This window comes from Bos indicus x Bos taurus, chromosome 5 (assembly GCF_003369695.1).
Source record: "Bos indicus x Bos taurus breed Angus x Brahman F1 hybrid chromosome 5, Bos_hybrid_MaternalHap_v2.0, whole genome shotgun sequence".
In the NCBI taxonomy this organism is placed as follows: domain Eukaryota; kingdom Metazoa; phylum Chordata; class Mammalia; order Artiodactyla; family Bovidae; genus Bos; species Bos indicus x Bos taurus.
Window position 1 is genome coordinate 95,322,435 of NC_040080.1, and position 16,737 is coordinate 95,339,171.

Sequence of the window (16,737 nt, forward strand, 5' to 3'; positions counted from 1 at the left end):
ACGACAGAATGATCTCTGTTCGTTTCCAAGGCAAAACATTCAATATCACAGTAATCCAAGTCTATGCCCCAACCAGTAATGCTGAAGAAGCTGAAGTTGAATGGTTCTATGAAGACCTACAAGACCTTTTAGAACTAACACCCAAAAAAGATGTCCTTATCATTATAGGGGACTGGAATGCCAAAGTAGGAAGTCAAGAAACACCTTGAGTAACAGGCAAATATGACCTTGGAATACGGAATGAAGCAGGGCAAAGGCTAATAGAGTTTTGCCAAGAGAACGCACTGGTCATAGAAAACACCCTCTTCCAATAACACAAGAGAAGACTCTACTCATGGACATCACCAGATGGTCAATACAAATCAGATTGATTATATTCTTTGCAGCCAAAGATGGAGACGCTCTATACAATCAGCAAAAACAAGACTGGGAGCAGACTGTGGCTCTGATCATGAACTCCTTATTGCCAAATTCAGACTTAAATTGAAGAAAGTAGGGAAAACCACAAGACCATTCAGGTATGACCTAAATCAAATCCCTTATGATTATACAGTGGAAGTGAGAAACAGATTTAAGGGACTAGATCTGATAGATAGAGTGCTTGACGAACTATGGATGGAGGTTCGTGGCATTGTACAGGAGACAGGGATCAAGACCATCCCCATGGAAAAGAAATGCAAAAAAGCAAAATGGTTGTCTGGGGAGGCCTAACAAATAGTTGCAAAAAGAAGAGAAGCAAAAAGCAAAGGAGAAAAGGAAAGATACAAGCATCTGAATGCAGAGTTCCAAAGAATAGCAACGGGAGATAAGAAAGCCTTCCTTAGCGATCAATGCAAAGAAATAGAGGAAAACAACAGAATGGGAAAGACTAGAGATCTCTTCAAGAAAATTAGAGATTCCAAGGGAACATTTCATGCAAAGATGGGCTCAATAAAACACAGAAATGGGATGGACCTAACAGAAGCAGAAGATATTAAGAAGAGGTGGCAAGAATACACAGAAGAACTGTACAAAAAAGATCTTCATGACCAAGATAATCACGGTGTGATCACTTACCTAGAGCCAGACATCCTGGAATGTGAAATCAAGTGGGCCTTAGGAAGCATCACTATGAACAAAGCTAGTGGAGGTGATGGAATTCCAGTTGAGCTATTTCAAATCCTGGAAGATGATGCTGTGAAAGTGCTTCTATTTTTTAATTTTTTTATTTTTTATGCACTCAATATGCCAGCAAATTTGGAAAATTCAGCAGTGGCCACAGGACTGGAAAAGGTCAGTTTTCATTCCAATCCCAAAGAAAGGCAATGCCAAAGAATGCTCAAACTACCACACAATTGCACTCATCTCACATGCTAGTAAAGTAATGCTCAAAATTCTCCAAGCCAGGCTTCAGCAATATGTGAACTGTGAACTTCCAGATGTTCAAGCTGGTTTTAGAAAAGGCAGAGGAACCAGAGATCAAATTGCCAACATACGCTGGAACATCGAAAAAGCAAGAGAGTTCCAGAAAAACATCTATTTCTGCTTTATTGACTATGCCAAAACCTTTGACTGTGTGGATCACAATAAACTGTGGAAAATTCTGAAAGAGATGGGAATACCAGACCATCTGACCTGCCCCTTGAGAAACCTATATCCAGGTCAGGAAGCAACAGTTAGAACTGGACATGGAATAACAGACTGGCTCCAAATAGGAAAAGCAGTATGTCAAGGCTGTATATTGTCACCCTGCTTATTTAACTTCTATGCAGAGTACATCATGAGAAACGCTGGGCTGGAAGAAGCACAAGCTGGAATCAAGATTGCCGGGAGAAATATCAATAACCTCAGATATGCAAATGACATCACCCTTATGGCAGAAAGTGAAGAGGAACTAAAAAGCCTCTTGATGAAAGTGAAAGAGGAGAGAGAACACATTGGAAAGTGAAAAAGCTCAACATTCAGAAAACGAAGATCATAGCATCCGGTCCTATCACTTCATGGGAAATAGATGGGGAAACAGTGTCAGACTTTATTTTTTGGGGCTCCAAAATCACTGCAGATGGTAACTGCAGCCATGAAATCGAAAGACACTTACTCCTTGGAAGGAAAGTTATGACCAACCTAGATAGCATATTCAAAAGCAGAGACATTACTTTGCCAACAAAGGTCTGTCTAGTCAAGACTATGATTTTTCCTGTGGTCATGTATGGATGTGACAGTTGGACTGTGAAGAAAGCTGAGCGCTGAAGAATTGATGCTTTTGAACTGTGGTGTTGGAGAAGACTCTTGGACTGCAAGGAGATCCAACCAGTCCATTCTAAAGGAGATCAGCCCTGGGATTTCTTTGGAGGGAATGATGCTGAAGCTGAAACTCCAGTACTTTGGCCACGTCATGTGAAGAGTTGACTCATTGGAAAAGACCCGGACGCTGGGAGGGATTGGGGGCAGGAGGAGAAGGGGACGGCAGAGGATGAGATGGCTGGATGGCATCACTGACTTGATGGACGTGAGTCTGAGTGAACTCCGGGAGTTGGTGATGGACAGGGAGGCCTGGTGTGCTGCAATTCATGGGGTGGCAAAGAGTCGGACACGACTGAGCAACTGAACTGAAATCAGGTGTAACTGGGTCAGATCTGATTCAGAAGTTTGTGATAAAAGAACAGGAGTTTTAAGGAAACTATTCTGGCAAGGATGGTGGCAGACAAAATTTCTAGAGGTAGAGGTTCTGAATATAGTTTTCATTATTTACATGATGCAACAAGTGGCAATGCCTACACCCAGTGACTCAGTGGTGACGCCGCCACTGGAACAGTGCTTTTGAGTGACTTTGGCTGTGTACCCCAGCCTGCTTTAAGCTCATCATCTGGCCCTCTGAAATATTCTGTCAGCTAGCTAATGGTTTTAAATAAATTTCTTTGTTAAACTAAGTAGGGTTGGTCTCCCTTTGCAATTAAGAATACTGAATAGACAAAATGACGAAGAAAAAGAAGTCTTCTTATTCAGAAGAAAAGTCTTCTTCAGAATAAGCAATCTGTTGTCAATATCTAACTTAATCATCTAGAAAGTATTTTAAAAGTGAGGTTTAGCATACATCCTGCCGATCCACACTTTTGGGCTTCCCTGGGCTCAGATGGTAAAGAATATACCTGTAACGCAAGAGACCCAGGTTCAATCTCTGGGTCGGGAAGACCTCCTGGAGAAGAGAATTCCATGGACAGAAGACCCTGGCAGGCTACAGTCCATGGGGTCGCAAAGAATCAGACACAACCAAGCATCTTTCACATAACTTACATAGATACATTCAAATGCACAAATGTTAAGTGTAAAGGATTTTTACAGATGTACACATACTGGGAACCACCACTCTGATCAAGATAAAAACATTTCCAGCATCCCAGAAGGTACCTTTACCAATGTACTAATTTTTAATGCATTTCATCACTTTCGAGTATTTAAGAAATGGACAATTAGATATAAACAGGAAAATCTTCTGGTAGATTCAATGGATTAAAATTCAAGACACTAAGAACTAATGTTCTTAGTTATATGATATGATATAAATTAGTTAGATATGATGTAAATTCAATACACTGTGTTGTGATCTTTGAAGATTAGAAATATAAATTCAACAACTGTTCACAATTATTCAACAACTGTTCTGTGCTAAGTCGCTTCAGTCGCGTCAGACTCTTTGTGACCCTATGGACTGTAGCCTGCCAGGCTCCTCTGTCCATGGGATTTTCTAGGCAAGAATACTGGAGTGGGTTGCCATTTCCTTCTCAGGGGATCTTCCTGACCTAGGGATTGAACCTGTTGTCTCTTACATCTCCAGAATTTGTAGGCAGGTTCTTTACCACTAGCACCACCTGAGAAGCCCTCAAAATGGGGTGCCATGCCCTCCTTCAGGGGATCTTCCCAAATTGGGATCGAACCCTGGAAAATTCTAATTCAACAATTATCCATGTCAATTACAGAGAAAGGGAGGTAAGGTTTGTACATTAAACTCTTTAGAGGGAAGAAAAGCCGTTTTCATCCTTACCTGCTCCTCAGGGATTGGATCTTTGTCTGCGATGTGTAGAGGAGGCTGCAGCACAGGTGCCACAGTACAGCGTGGGCTCTCACACGCCATTTCAGGGTGCCCTTAAAAAGGAACACGGAAATGAGCGAGTATCTACTAACGTTAATAAAGAGTACCATCTGTAGATTTATAATTTAAATAAACTCTTGGAGAAGAAAACCTGTTTTCTCTCTTCCTTTTTCACCTTACCATAGTACTTGGCACACAGGAGGTACTCTAAATACTTCAACAATCAACTTTACTCATGGCATAGAAACAGACTCAAGACAGACTATCGTCACTCTTCCCTACGAAAAAGAAACTTCAATTCTGCACTTTACTTATACCATTTTTATTCTCAGGAGAAATTAGGATTGGAAATGAGTTTCATAAGTAAAAGATTGAAAAGATCATCTCAGGTGAGCTTAACTTCAATTAATTATTAAAAGACAGTGTTTGACTTCCAATCTCAGGGTTATTTAGCTTCATATTCAGCTCTCTTTTATCATTATCTGCCTACTTTAAAGAAGTAGGTGTTAAGCCTCTAGATTTTAGCTTTCAGAGTTGGGGGAGACTCTTGGCTAGCATGGGCTGGTATGGTCAGAGCAATCTAGGCCAGCGCAGGAGAACTCTCAGTGGGTATCATCAGCAAAAATGTGACTTAGCCCACAGTGTCAGGTGACTAGTTTCATACAAAAGACTGAGTAAGTAAAGTAAATATACTGAAACTGATGACAGTCAAGCTTCTCATTATCACAAAAGGGAAGAACAAACACAGAGGAGGGGGAGGCCAGAATAAACTATGTGCTCCTGAAACTGCGCTGGAGGTACTGGTATGAAGGTGTGGTATATAACATATATGGACAGACAGATAGATCTACAAACAGAGACAGATGTGTGTGTGCATGCATATGAGTTGTATGTGTGCTCAGTTGTGTCCAGCTCTTTTGTGACCCGAGGGACTGTAGCCTGTACATGTATATGTGCAGATGTATTCCATAGTTCTGTACACGGATAAGTGGTAAGAGCAGTAATATCCCAGTGGCCATGAGCATCCCTAGCACTTCAGATCTTGGTTTCTAAAGGTCATTTTCTATTAAGAAGAATGAGGCTCTTTGGAGACAAGGCAGATGTTAGGGCTGGAGGCAAGGCAAGTATGAGACGAAGTCAACAAGTGCTCAAAGAATGATGGTGATAGGAACCACCCTGAATGGGCTCCCTCTGGTTGAACTATGGACAACCTGAGCAACAATATAAAATAAGAGTAACTAATTATGATCTAGTGAATAAAATAAGAACCCATACTAATATAAATGTGTAAGTAAGTAGAAAGGGGGATGCTTAACCTTAAAATAGTGTCAACTAGTAAGTGCAGGTGGAAACGGAATTAGAAAATTACCATCTGGCAACCACCACAGCAATATCCAGCTGAAGCAAGAACTATCAATGGATGCTAAAAGTAGTGGGTGAAAACATTTTAAGCTAATGTATTCACTTTTCGATACACAATTTTATGAATTTAGATAAATTACAGTCATGTAATCACCATTACCACTGATCATGATACAGAATAGTCTTATCACTTCAAAACATCTACTTAATGCTGCCTCTTTACGCCCTATTCCTCCCTCCATATCGAACTCCTAGTAATCACTGATACGTTTCTTCTTCCTGTTAAACTTTGTCATTTTGTGGCTGTCCTGTAAGTGGAATCACACAGTGTGCAGTGATGTGAGCCGAACTTCTGCTGATTAGCAGAGTGCATCTTCCACCTTACTGACAGAGCAGTAGTAGTTCATTTCTTTTTTATTTCTAAGTAGTAGTCCACTGTATGGATGGAAGTAACGATTTATGTATTCGTCAGCTGAAGGACCTTGGGTTGTTTCCTAATTCTGTTGGTATACTGTGGGTTTGCAGAAGAATGTCTGATTTTTAAAAATATGAACAGAAGTACTTAGGGGCAATGGGATTTCATGTCTGTTTCTTAACTAAATGGTTTAGAATAATACCACCAAAAGAATTTATAGACAATACACACACAAATGTGGTAGAGTGTAAAAAACTGGGAAATCTGGAACTAAGGGGTACTTAAAATTATTCTTGTGATATTCCTATAATTTTAAAATACTTAAAATAAAAAGATACAGCTAACTAAAGCACCTATTTCTTAAAAAATTTAAACCAACAATTTTATTTCAAGTTGTGTATCCAAGGCTACGATGGGCATTTTAGTGAGAAAAGTTTCTGAATACTTGTATCTTAGTTCATATCATTAGCACCTATGAGCAAATCAAGAAATGGCTTATCACCTGCCCAATGATTTGAGACTGTTTTAACAATCATGTTTAAGTGACTAAGATTCAGTATCTTACAGTATGCTGAGGGAGGCAGGAATGGGATGCATCTTCTAACACCCAGTGGTCTCCTGAGTGTTTCTATTTATAAAAAATACACCCGAAAGCTCTAGTTAAATCATCTAAAAGAGTTTAATATGCATAAATATTTGCACATATTAAAAACTCTTGGCAAATCTAACTTTTGGAGAAAGAATTATTCACCATTTACATCTGAGGAAATGTACTGGTAGTATATCAGTAATTAGCTTGTTTACATTTCCTTTGAAAAATGCTAATACTTTTACTATCTAAGGACTTGCTTAGTTTGCTCAAGACAGTAAACAAAGCATTACAGACCCAGCTACAAACAAAGCGATGACTTACAGGGTGATAAAGCATTACTCACCTTTGGCAATAATACAATTTTTTATTTTATTTTTTAATTGAAGGATAATTGCTTTACAGAATTTTGTTGTTTTCTGTCAAACATCAATATGATCAGCATGGTGTACATATGTCCCCTCCCTCTTAACATCATAATAAAGGTCCAAGGGATAAACATACTATTGACTTATAGCACAAGTTTAAAGATTAATATGCCAAACACTTACAATTAAATTAGTGAAGTTAATGAAGTATTTTATCTTAAAAGTAAATTCAATTTCTGGTCTCTGACTATCAAAACTCATTATTACCCTAACTGGAAAAGAGTTTCTGGAATTTCTAATAATGGAATAATACTATTAAAATCTATTTTTTAATTAAAATTTTAAAAAAGGAAGTATATGATTCAGGGAAACTTCAAATGATATTCATTTTTTATTTACAAAAATAAGAGCCCATATTTTATATTCAGTGTCAATTTGCACATATAAGTTCATTTTTTTTTTTTAAGACAACTAAGAGATTTTATCAAATCAGTTTTATCATGCAGACAAGAAGTAAACCTCATAAAGTCCTACTGGGGAATAAGTATGTCTGGTAAGTGTATGTAAAAGTACTCTCTCACAGGTACCTTTTTTATCTGTATTTCTTCGTAGTAATTTGTCCACTTGAGAAATGGCCTCTTCCCAGCAATTGTTGCTTGCTTGAACATGGGGCTGAATTAACTTTAATTTCTGTTCTAGGATTTGATAAGCTTCTGACACTAGTTCTTGTGTTTCTTTAATACAGACAAGCTTTTCAAGTTCATCCTCAAGAATTATTACCCTGAGTAATAAAGAAAAACAAAAACAGATTTCTAAACTATGAAACGAAATGTATAATTCACAAAGTTTATTTTAAAAAAAAGTTTGTAAGATGAAAAAAAGTTCTGAATGTGGAAGGTGGTGATGGTTGCACAACAATACATATGCAGTTAATGCCACTTACCTGTAGCTTAAAAATGGTTAAGTGCTAAATTTTACATTATATGCATTTACCAGTTTTAAAAAAAGTTTATAAAGAGTATTATATATTTCTTCAACCAATATTTCTTGCATATATACCAGGCATTTTTACAAACTAAAAAGATAAGTTAAACCTACTTCCTACTTATAAGAAACTTAAACCACACCAGAGAAGTCATACATATATAATATAAAAAAAATTAAAACTAACATTTTATTTCCAATTTAAAGATGAGAAATTAGTTCTAGAGAGTTGAAGAAACTTGCCCAGGTCATACAGCTGGTAAATTGTAAAGCTGGGTTATATCCAGGCACAAAATGACAGAGAGAAAGAAGGGATTAAAAGAATTCAGAAGAGGAGCAAGTTACTATGCTAAGGAAGAGGTACTTCTGAGGTAGCACTGAAAGATGGATAAAACCTGAGCATTTACAGAAGATGAAGGTCATTCTAGATGGTAGTGGGAAATAGCATTTATACAGTTTGGCTGGACTGAGGTAAAGGAGTGAGAAATAAAGAGAGAGCAGACAGCAGTCAGTTTATGCCAAGCCCTTTCTGCAGAGTGTTTTATACAGACTTCAGTCTAAGCTGCTACACTCACTCCAAATCCAGGGAAATTTTTCAGATAAGTAAGAAACCAAATATAAGGCTCAGAAACATTCCTCTGGCAGCAGGCACTCTACAGACCAGGAGAACACTTAACAGAGTTAATGTTCTCCTGCAGGCAAGTGAGAGTGGGAACGGCAAGTGGGACAAGCAAGTGGGAGGAATGAAACACAGAATGATTTTTTTAACACTTTTCAAAGCTGTGCGTGGCAGTGCTAAAGAGCAAATCAGATATGATGCTCTGTGACTGGACTGCTCTCTAGTGAAGTATTTTGAAGGGTGATTACAGTAGCATACATAAAATCTTTCATTTTTTAACAGGAAACATACCTCCCATGTATTTTCCATAATCCCTGGCCAAGGTACACAGCCCTTCTTTGTCATTTTCATGTCCGTCTAGTGTAGTACTCTTTCTTCCCAAACCATCTTCCTCATGCTAATGCATTTTATTAAACCCTGTACATTTCTGATTCCACTGCCAAACATTAATTCTTGATAGACCCTGGTTTGCCTAACACAACCTTTCCATCCACTGAAATCTTGTTTTCCTCTCATGATGATCCACCTTTTGCCACCCACTCAAATGGACAGCCTTATCTCCCACATTCCCAGTGGGAAATAGCTTTCTTAGAACAGCAGCAACAGACCAATGGAACATCACTGCCTCATAGTGTCTTAATTGTTCCCTATGGCTCAACCTTTACATGAGTATTATATACCTATCTCAGACCTTGAATTGATGGTTAAAAACTTATCTTTTTAAAAAGTCTTTCTGACCTTAATTTCCTATCTGTGTACATCACATCCTTCTTCACTCTGGTAAATGAGCCTTTTGATTTTACTGAGATTTCAAGTCCTTCTGATGCATTTTCTTATCTTTGAAAATCAACTGCTGCCCTCCCCCTTCCACATCTTGCTTGGTATCCAGCGTCAAATACATCACCTACAATCTTCTCAACTCATTAAATCCCTCTGACCTTCCCCTGATTACAACACAACATGAACCAACTCATTCATTTGATGCAGTCCTATACTATGAGTATCTGTTATAGAAAAATTTCACTGAAATGACTGGACACTGCATTTTACTAAGGTGGAATACTAACAATACCATGCGAAGTAGAAGATCAACAAATATAAACCATGGATCCTACATTTTACTATCCAATTGGGGCCAAAAAACTTGTTCTATGCTATAGAAAAATGTCCAAACCTCTTATTCAGAAAAATAGCAATATAATACTCTTCAACTACATATAATAATACTTCTCGGCTTTTGTCCTATCTTTCTAGGTTTTCTGTTGAAATAAAAAAAGTAAAAACTATAAATGAATTCCCCCAACTACAGTACTAACAAACCAGTTTGTTACATTTGTAGGTTGAAACCACCCTTTAGGCTGCATGTCTCGACTTTGTTGCTTCTTTTCAGCTAGGACACAAGCCAACAACCACAATGGCAGGAGAATGAAGCCTGCTAATCACGGGGATGTTTCCTTACGTGGCTTCTAAACTTACTCATTCAGTAATGCTTTCAGATGCAGCTGCAAGCTGCGTACTGCTGTGTGAACATTACTCAGTTCTCTTGACTTCTGCTGAGTTCTGGAGAAACGCTGGGGTACCGACTGGTGCTGAGTTTCAAAGTACCGGTAGAACTCATAGCTGCGCTTAAGCTCTTCCAAACAGGCAGAATGAACATGAGGTAGACCTTGAGTCACATCAGATAAGATACGATGAGGCAAAAGTGCTGGAGTAAGTAAGGGCCCAGGAGGTGAATTTGTTGTAGAAAGTAACAGGGCTAGCCGCCTAAAGAACTCTGAACTCTGTGCCACCCAGAGCTGAAACAGAACCTAAAAAGAAAAAAAGAACAAGATCAATAAAAAAATACTGGCCAATATTCAAAACAAACTACAAATTTATTTATCTTAATTTCTGGATTAAACTTTTCACTTTATCCTAAGTAATGAATATAGCTGAGCTTGAACTAACTCTAAGAGTAGTGAAGAATGCATGCCTGCATGCTAAGTTGCTTTAGTCATGTCTAACTCCTTGAGATTCTATGGACCATAGCTCACCAGGCTTCTCTGTCCAGGGGATTCTCCAGGCAAGAATACTGGAGTGGTTTGCCATGCCCTTCTTCAAGGGATCTTCCAGACCAAGGGATCAAACCCACAACTCCTTCAGCTCCTGCACTAGAAGCGATTTTTTACCACTAGCGAGACCTGGGAAGCCCATGTTACATCAAATGTAGTTATAGCACATACAAACTTCTGATCCTATAGCAGCTTATACCAGTTTAGCAGACAGTGACTGCAGCCATGAAATTAAAAGACGCTTACTCCTTGGAAGGAAAGTTATGACCAACCTAGACAGAATATTGAAAAGCAGAGACATTACTTTGTCAACAAAGGTCTGTCTAGTCAAAGCTATTGTTTTTCCAGTGGTCATGTATGGATGTGAGAGTTGGACTGTGAAGAAAGCTGAGCACCGAAGAATTGACGCTTTTGAACTGTGGTATTGGAGAAGACTCTTGAGAGTCCCTCGGACTGCAAGGAGATCCAACCAGTCCATCCTAAAGGGAATCAGTCCTGAATATTCATCGGAAGGACTGATGTTGAAGCTGAAACTCCAATACTTTGGCAACCTGATGCAAAGAGCTAATTCATTTGAAAAGACCCTGATTTTGGGAAAGATTGAGGGCAGGAGGAGAAGGGGACGACAGAGGATGAGATGGTTGGATGGCATCACTGACTCAATGGACATAGATTTGGGTAAACTCTGGGAGTTGATGATGGACAGGGAGGCCTGGCATGCTGCGGTTCATGGGGTCGCAAAGAGTCACACACGACTGAGTGACTGAACGAACGGACTGACTGTCCTAAAAGAGAAATGCTGATGGAATAAGACACACCTAATTAGAAATGAATGTTCTTTGATGAATTATTTTTTTTAAACTGTATACAAAGGAGAAATGGAGAGAGCAGGAATGATGGGTCTGTGTAAGTCCAAAGAAATAAGTCACCGATGGATCCAGAGTTTGGGGTTCAAAATTATACCAATATTTTGGCCTAGGAAATAGCTAAGAAATAACATAAAAATCAGTTCCAGAGTGATCATACTCAGGAATGTCTGGCATGAGAAACTACAACAACCATTCTTAAAAGACACAGCTTGATCCCGGCAGCAAAGGATTCCTAGAAATCGTCCTGTTCAAGAGGACAATATCAAACACACAAATACAATCTAGTATGAAAAGGAGTTAGCAGGTAACAGAGAGGATTCAACCACTTTGGATAATTTAGATTCTAGTTTTTTATAAATATGAAAAGGGACATTATTTAAACTGGTATATTAAATGAATTTTAAAATTATGTAAATAATGAATTAAGATAATTTAATGTAAACCTATTTTACTATTAACATTGTTTTTAAATAAGCAAGGCCAAAATTTCAAATCACTAAAGATACACCAAGAATTCTTAAATATAAATACAAGCTATTGCAGAAATCTTACTTAACCATTAAATTTCTTCACTAAAATAATTTTCCTGGGTATTCTCTGGTGGTCCTGTGGCTGTCTTTGTGCTTTTACTGCTGTGGCCCAGGCTCAATCCCTGGTTGGGAAACTAAGATTCCACAAGTTGTGCAGTGTGGCCCCCCCCAAATTTTTCTTTATCCCTTTATTTGTTCATTCAACAAGTGTTTTTTGAGCATCAATGATGTGCCAAGCAGTATTATAGGTGCTAATAATACAGCAGAGAACAAAGGTGAAAAATATCCCTGCCCTGATGGAGCTTATGTTCAAGTAGTTGGGCAATAGATATTAACAAGTAAAAGATAAGTTTCTTGGCTGACAGTGTATGGGGAGAATATAGCAGAGAAGGGGAACAGCAAATGTGTGATTGTGTGTGTATATGTGAGAGGAAGAGGAAGGAGAGAATAGCAGAGGAATACAATAAGCAAGAGGGAGAGTGTGTAATTGGATTTTTAAGAGAAACAGGGAGCTACTGAAGGTTTCTAAGCATTAGAGTAATATAATTCGAGTTAAGCTTTAACAAGATCCTTCTGGCTGCTGTGTTGATAGATAATAGGGAGGTGAGCAGAAGACAGGTTACTGCAGTAATGCAGGTGGGCGTTAACAAGGTACCTTGCACATAATGGTGAGTGGTAAGAGGTAGTTCAGTTCAGTTGCACAGTTGTGTCCGACTCTTTGGAACCCCATGGACTGAAGGCTTCCTTGTCCATCACCAACTCCTGGAGATTACTCAAACTCATGTCCAAGAGTTGATGATGCCATCCAACCATCTCATCCTCTGTCATCTCCTTCTCCTCCCGCCTTCAATCTTTCCCAGCATCAGGGTCTTTTCAAATGAGTGAGTTCTTCACATCAAGTGGTCAAAGTATTGGAGTTTCAGCTTCAGCATCAGTCCTTCCAATGAGTATTCAGGACTGATTTCCTTTAGGATGGACTGGTTGGGTCTCCTTGCTGTCCAAGGGACTCTTAATAGTCTTTTCCAATGCCACAGTCCAAAAGCATCAACTGTTCAGTGCTCAGCTTTCTTTATAGTACAACTCTCACATCCATACATGACTACTGGAAAAACCTGAGCTTTGACTAGACAGACCTTTGTTGATAAAGTAATGTCTCTGCTTTTTAACATGCTGCCTAGGTTTGTCATAACTTTTCTTCCAAGGAGCAAGCGTCTTTTAATTTCATGGCTGAAGCCACCATCTGCAGTGACTTTGGAGCCCTCCCAAAAACAAAGCCTGTCACTGTTTCCACTGTTTCCCCATCTATTTGCCATGAAGTGATGGGACCAGATGCCATGATCTTCGTTTTCTGAATGCGGAGTTTTAAGCCAACTTTTTCACTCTCCTCTTACAGGCTCTTTAGTTTTTCTTTGCTTTCTGCCACAAGGGTGGTGTCATCTGCATATCTGTGGTTATTGATATTTCTCCTGGCAATCTTGATTCCAGCTTGTGCTTCCTCCAGCCCAGTGTTTCTCATGATGTACTCTGCATATAAGTTAAATATGCAGGGCAGTAATATACACCCTTGATGTACCCCTTTCCTGATTTGGAACCAGTCTGTTGTTCCATGTTCAGTTCTAACTTTTGCTTCCTGACCTGCATACAGGTTTCTCAAGAGGCAGATCAGATGGTCTGGTATTCCCATCTCTTTAAGAATTTTCCAGTTTATTGTGATCCACACAGTCAAAGGCTTTGGCATAGTCAATAAAGCAGAAGTAGATGTTTTTCTGGAACTCTCTTGCTTTTTTGATGATCCACTGGATGTTGGAAATTTGATCTCTGGTTCCTCTGCCTTTTCTAAAACCAGCTTGACATTCTGGAAGTTCACAGTTCAACTTCACGGTTAACATACTGTTGAAGTCTGGCCTGGAGAATTTTGAGCATTACTTTACTAGCATGTGAGATGAGTGCAATTGTGCAATAGTTTGAGCATTCTTTGGCATTGCCTTTCTTTGGGACTGGAATGAAAACTGACCTTTTCCAGTCCTGTGGCCATTGCTGAGTTCTCCAATTTTCTGGTATATTGACTGTAGCATTTTTACAGCATCATCTTTTAGGATTTGAAATAGCTCAACTGGAATTCCATCACCTCCACTAGCTTTGTTTGTAGTGATGCTTCACTTGACTTCTCATTCCAGGATGTCTGGCTCTAGGTGAGTGATCATACCAGCATGATTATTTGGGTTATGAAGATCTTTTCTGTGTAGTTCTTCTGTGTATTCTTGCCACTTCTTCTTAATATCTTCTGTTTCTGTGAGGTCCATACCATTTCTGTCTTTTATTGAGCCCATCTTTGCATGAACTGTTCCCTTGGTATCTCTAATTTTCTTGAAGAGATCTCTAGTCTTTCCCATTCTATTGTTTTCCTCTATTTCCTTGCATTGATCACTGAGGAAGGCTTTCTTATCTCTCCTTGCTATTCTTTGGAACTCTGAATTCAAATGGATATATCTTTCCTTTTCTCCTTTGCCTTTCACTTCTCTTTTTTTCACAGCTATTTGTAAGGGCTTCTCCTGTTTGAGGAGGCCTTACAAATAGGCCTTACAAATTTGCCGTTTTGCATTTCTTGAGTATGGTCTTGATCCCTACCTCCTGTACAGTGTCATAAACCTCCGTCCACAGTTCTTCAGGCACTCTATCAGATGTAATCCCTTGAATCTACTTGTCATTTCCACTGTATAATCGTGAGGGCTTGATTTAGGTCATACCTGAATGGAGTGGTTTTCCCAACTTTCTTCAATTTAAGCCTGAATTTGGCAATAAGAAGTTCATGATCTGAGCCACAGTCAGCTTCTGGTCTTGTTTTTGTGGACGCTATAGAGCTTCTCCATCATTGGTTGCAAAGAATATAATCAATCTGATTTCAGTACTGACCATCTGGTGATGTCCATGTGTAGAGTCTTCTCTTGTTTTGTTGGAAGAGGGTATTTGCTGTGACCAGTGCGTTCTCCTGGCAAAACTTTATTAGCCTTTGCCCTACTTTATTCTTACTCCAAGGCCAAATATGCCTGTTACTCCAGGTATTTATTGACTTCCTACTTTTGCCTTCCAGTCCCCTATAATGAAAAGGACATCTTTTTTGGGTTTTAGTTCTAGAAGATTTTGTAGGTCTTCATAGAACCGTTCTACTTCAGTAAGAGGTAAGCAGAGGGCACACTCTGGATACATACAGAATGGACAGAATCTCTTGACAGATGGTTTATGAGTAAAAGTGTTAACAAGGATGATTCTAGAGTTTCAGATTCTAGTTGTTTCACACAACTAAAAAATCAAGTTGGCATAGCTTATTGCTCTAAAAAAAAAAAAAAGACTATTATCTAATCATTGCTATGTTATCCAATGAAACCGAAACTCAGAAATACACATTTTTTTCTTGTTTGTTCTTTGAGTAAGGGAAGCCCCTCTGGATGAGGGGATAACCATAGTTTACGGGCAATTAGGAAATGCTGTTTTAAAGCATTTTCAGGGAGTCCCCTGCGGTCAATCGGTTAGGAGTTGGCATTTTCACTGCTGTGGCCCTGGTTCAGTCCCTGGTCAGTGAACTAAGATCTTGCAAACCAGGCAGCAAGACCAAAAAAAAAAGCATTTTCAAAACTAGATCTGCTTTTTAAAGCAGGAAAGATACTCTTTATAATAATTTTACAAAAAACTAATTAAAATTTTGAACTAAGGAAAAAAGAGGGGTAAGGACTCTGTACTAGATATTTCACATGTCTCTCCTTAGGATACAGTTAGGAAGTTTCTTTCCTTTCCAAAGATGCAGCATTTGCTATTGCTAAGCTCTCCTGAACACCAGACTATCTTACTTGCCTCTTGAGAAATCTATATGCAGATCAAAAATCAACAGAATCAGACATGAAACAATGGCCTGGTTCCAAATTGGGAAAGGAGTACATCAAGGCTTGTATACTGTCACCCTGCTTATTTAACTTTTATGCAGAGTACATCATGGGAAATGCCAGACTGGATGAAGCACAAGCTTGAATCAAGATTGCTGGGAGAAAGATCAATAATCTCAGATATGCAGATGACACCACATTTATGGCAGAAAGTGAAGAGGAACTCAAGAGCCTTTTGATGAAAATGAAAGACAAGAGTGAAAAAGTTGGCTTAAAACTCAACATTCAAAAACTAAGATCATGGCATCTGGTCCAATCACATCATGGCAAACAGATGGGAAAACAATGGAAATAAGTTTATTTTTTTGGGACAAACTTTATTTTCGTGGGCTCCAAAATCACTGTAGATGGTGACTGCAGCCTTGAAATTAAGACACTTGCTTTTATGGAAGCAAGCGCCTTGGAAGAAAAGCTGTGAGAAACCTAGACACCCTATTAAAAAGCAGAGACATTACTTTGCTGATAAAGGTCCACATAGTCAAAGCTATGGTTTTTCCAGTAGTCATGCATGGAGAGTTGGACCATAAAGAAGACTGAGTGCCGAAGATTTGATGCTTTTGAACTGTGGAGAAAACTCTTGAGATTCCCTTGGACTGCAATGAGATCAAACCAGTCAATAACCAAGGAAATTAGTCCTGAATATTCATTGGAAGGACTGATGCTAAAGCTAAAGCTCCAATATTTTGGCCACCTGATGTGAAGAACTGACTCATTAGAAAAGACCCTGATGCTGGGAAAGATTTAAGGCGAGAGAAGAAGGGGACAAAAGAGGATGAAATGGTTGGATGGCATCACCAACTGGATGGGTATGAATTTGAGCAAACTCCAGGAGTTGGTAATTGACAGGGAAGCCTGGCATGCTACAGTCCATGGGGTCGCAGAGAATTGGACACAATTAAGTGACTGAATTGAAACTCTCCTGAGAGAAGATATGCAATTGAAA

At 38.9% G+C, this 16,737-nt stretch overlaps 1 protein-coding gene across 5 annotated transcripts in view; it reads right to left on the reverse strand.

Moving 5' to 3' along the window:
• Positions 1-16,737, reverse strand: part of VEZT (vezatin, adherens junctions transmembrane protein) — a 79,603-nt gene that overhangs the window by 13,765 nt on the left and 49,101 nt on the right. For all 5 annotated transcript variants that reach the window (XM_027543125.1, XM_027543124.1, XM_027543127.1 and 2 more), the window contains 3 exons: positions 9,883-10,214; positions 7,391-7,584; positions 4,022-4,122 (listed from right to left, as the gene is read on the reverse strand). In XM_027543125.1, coding sequence (XP_027398926.1) covers positions 4,022-4,122; positions 7,391-7,584; positions 9,883-10,214 — 627 coding nt within the window. The remainder of the gene's footprint in view (positions 1-4,021; positions 4,123-7,390; positions 7,585-9,882; positions 10,215-16,737) is intronic.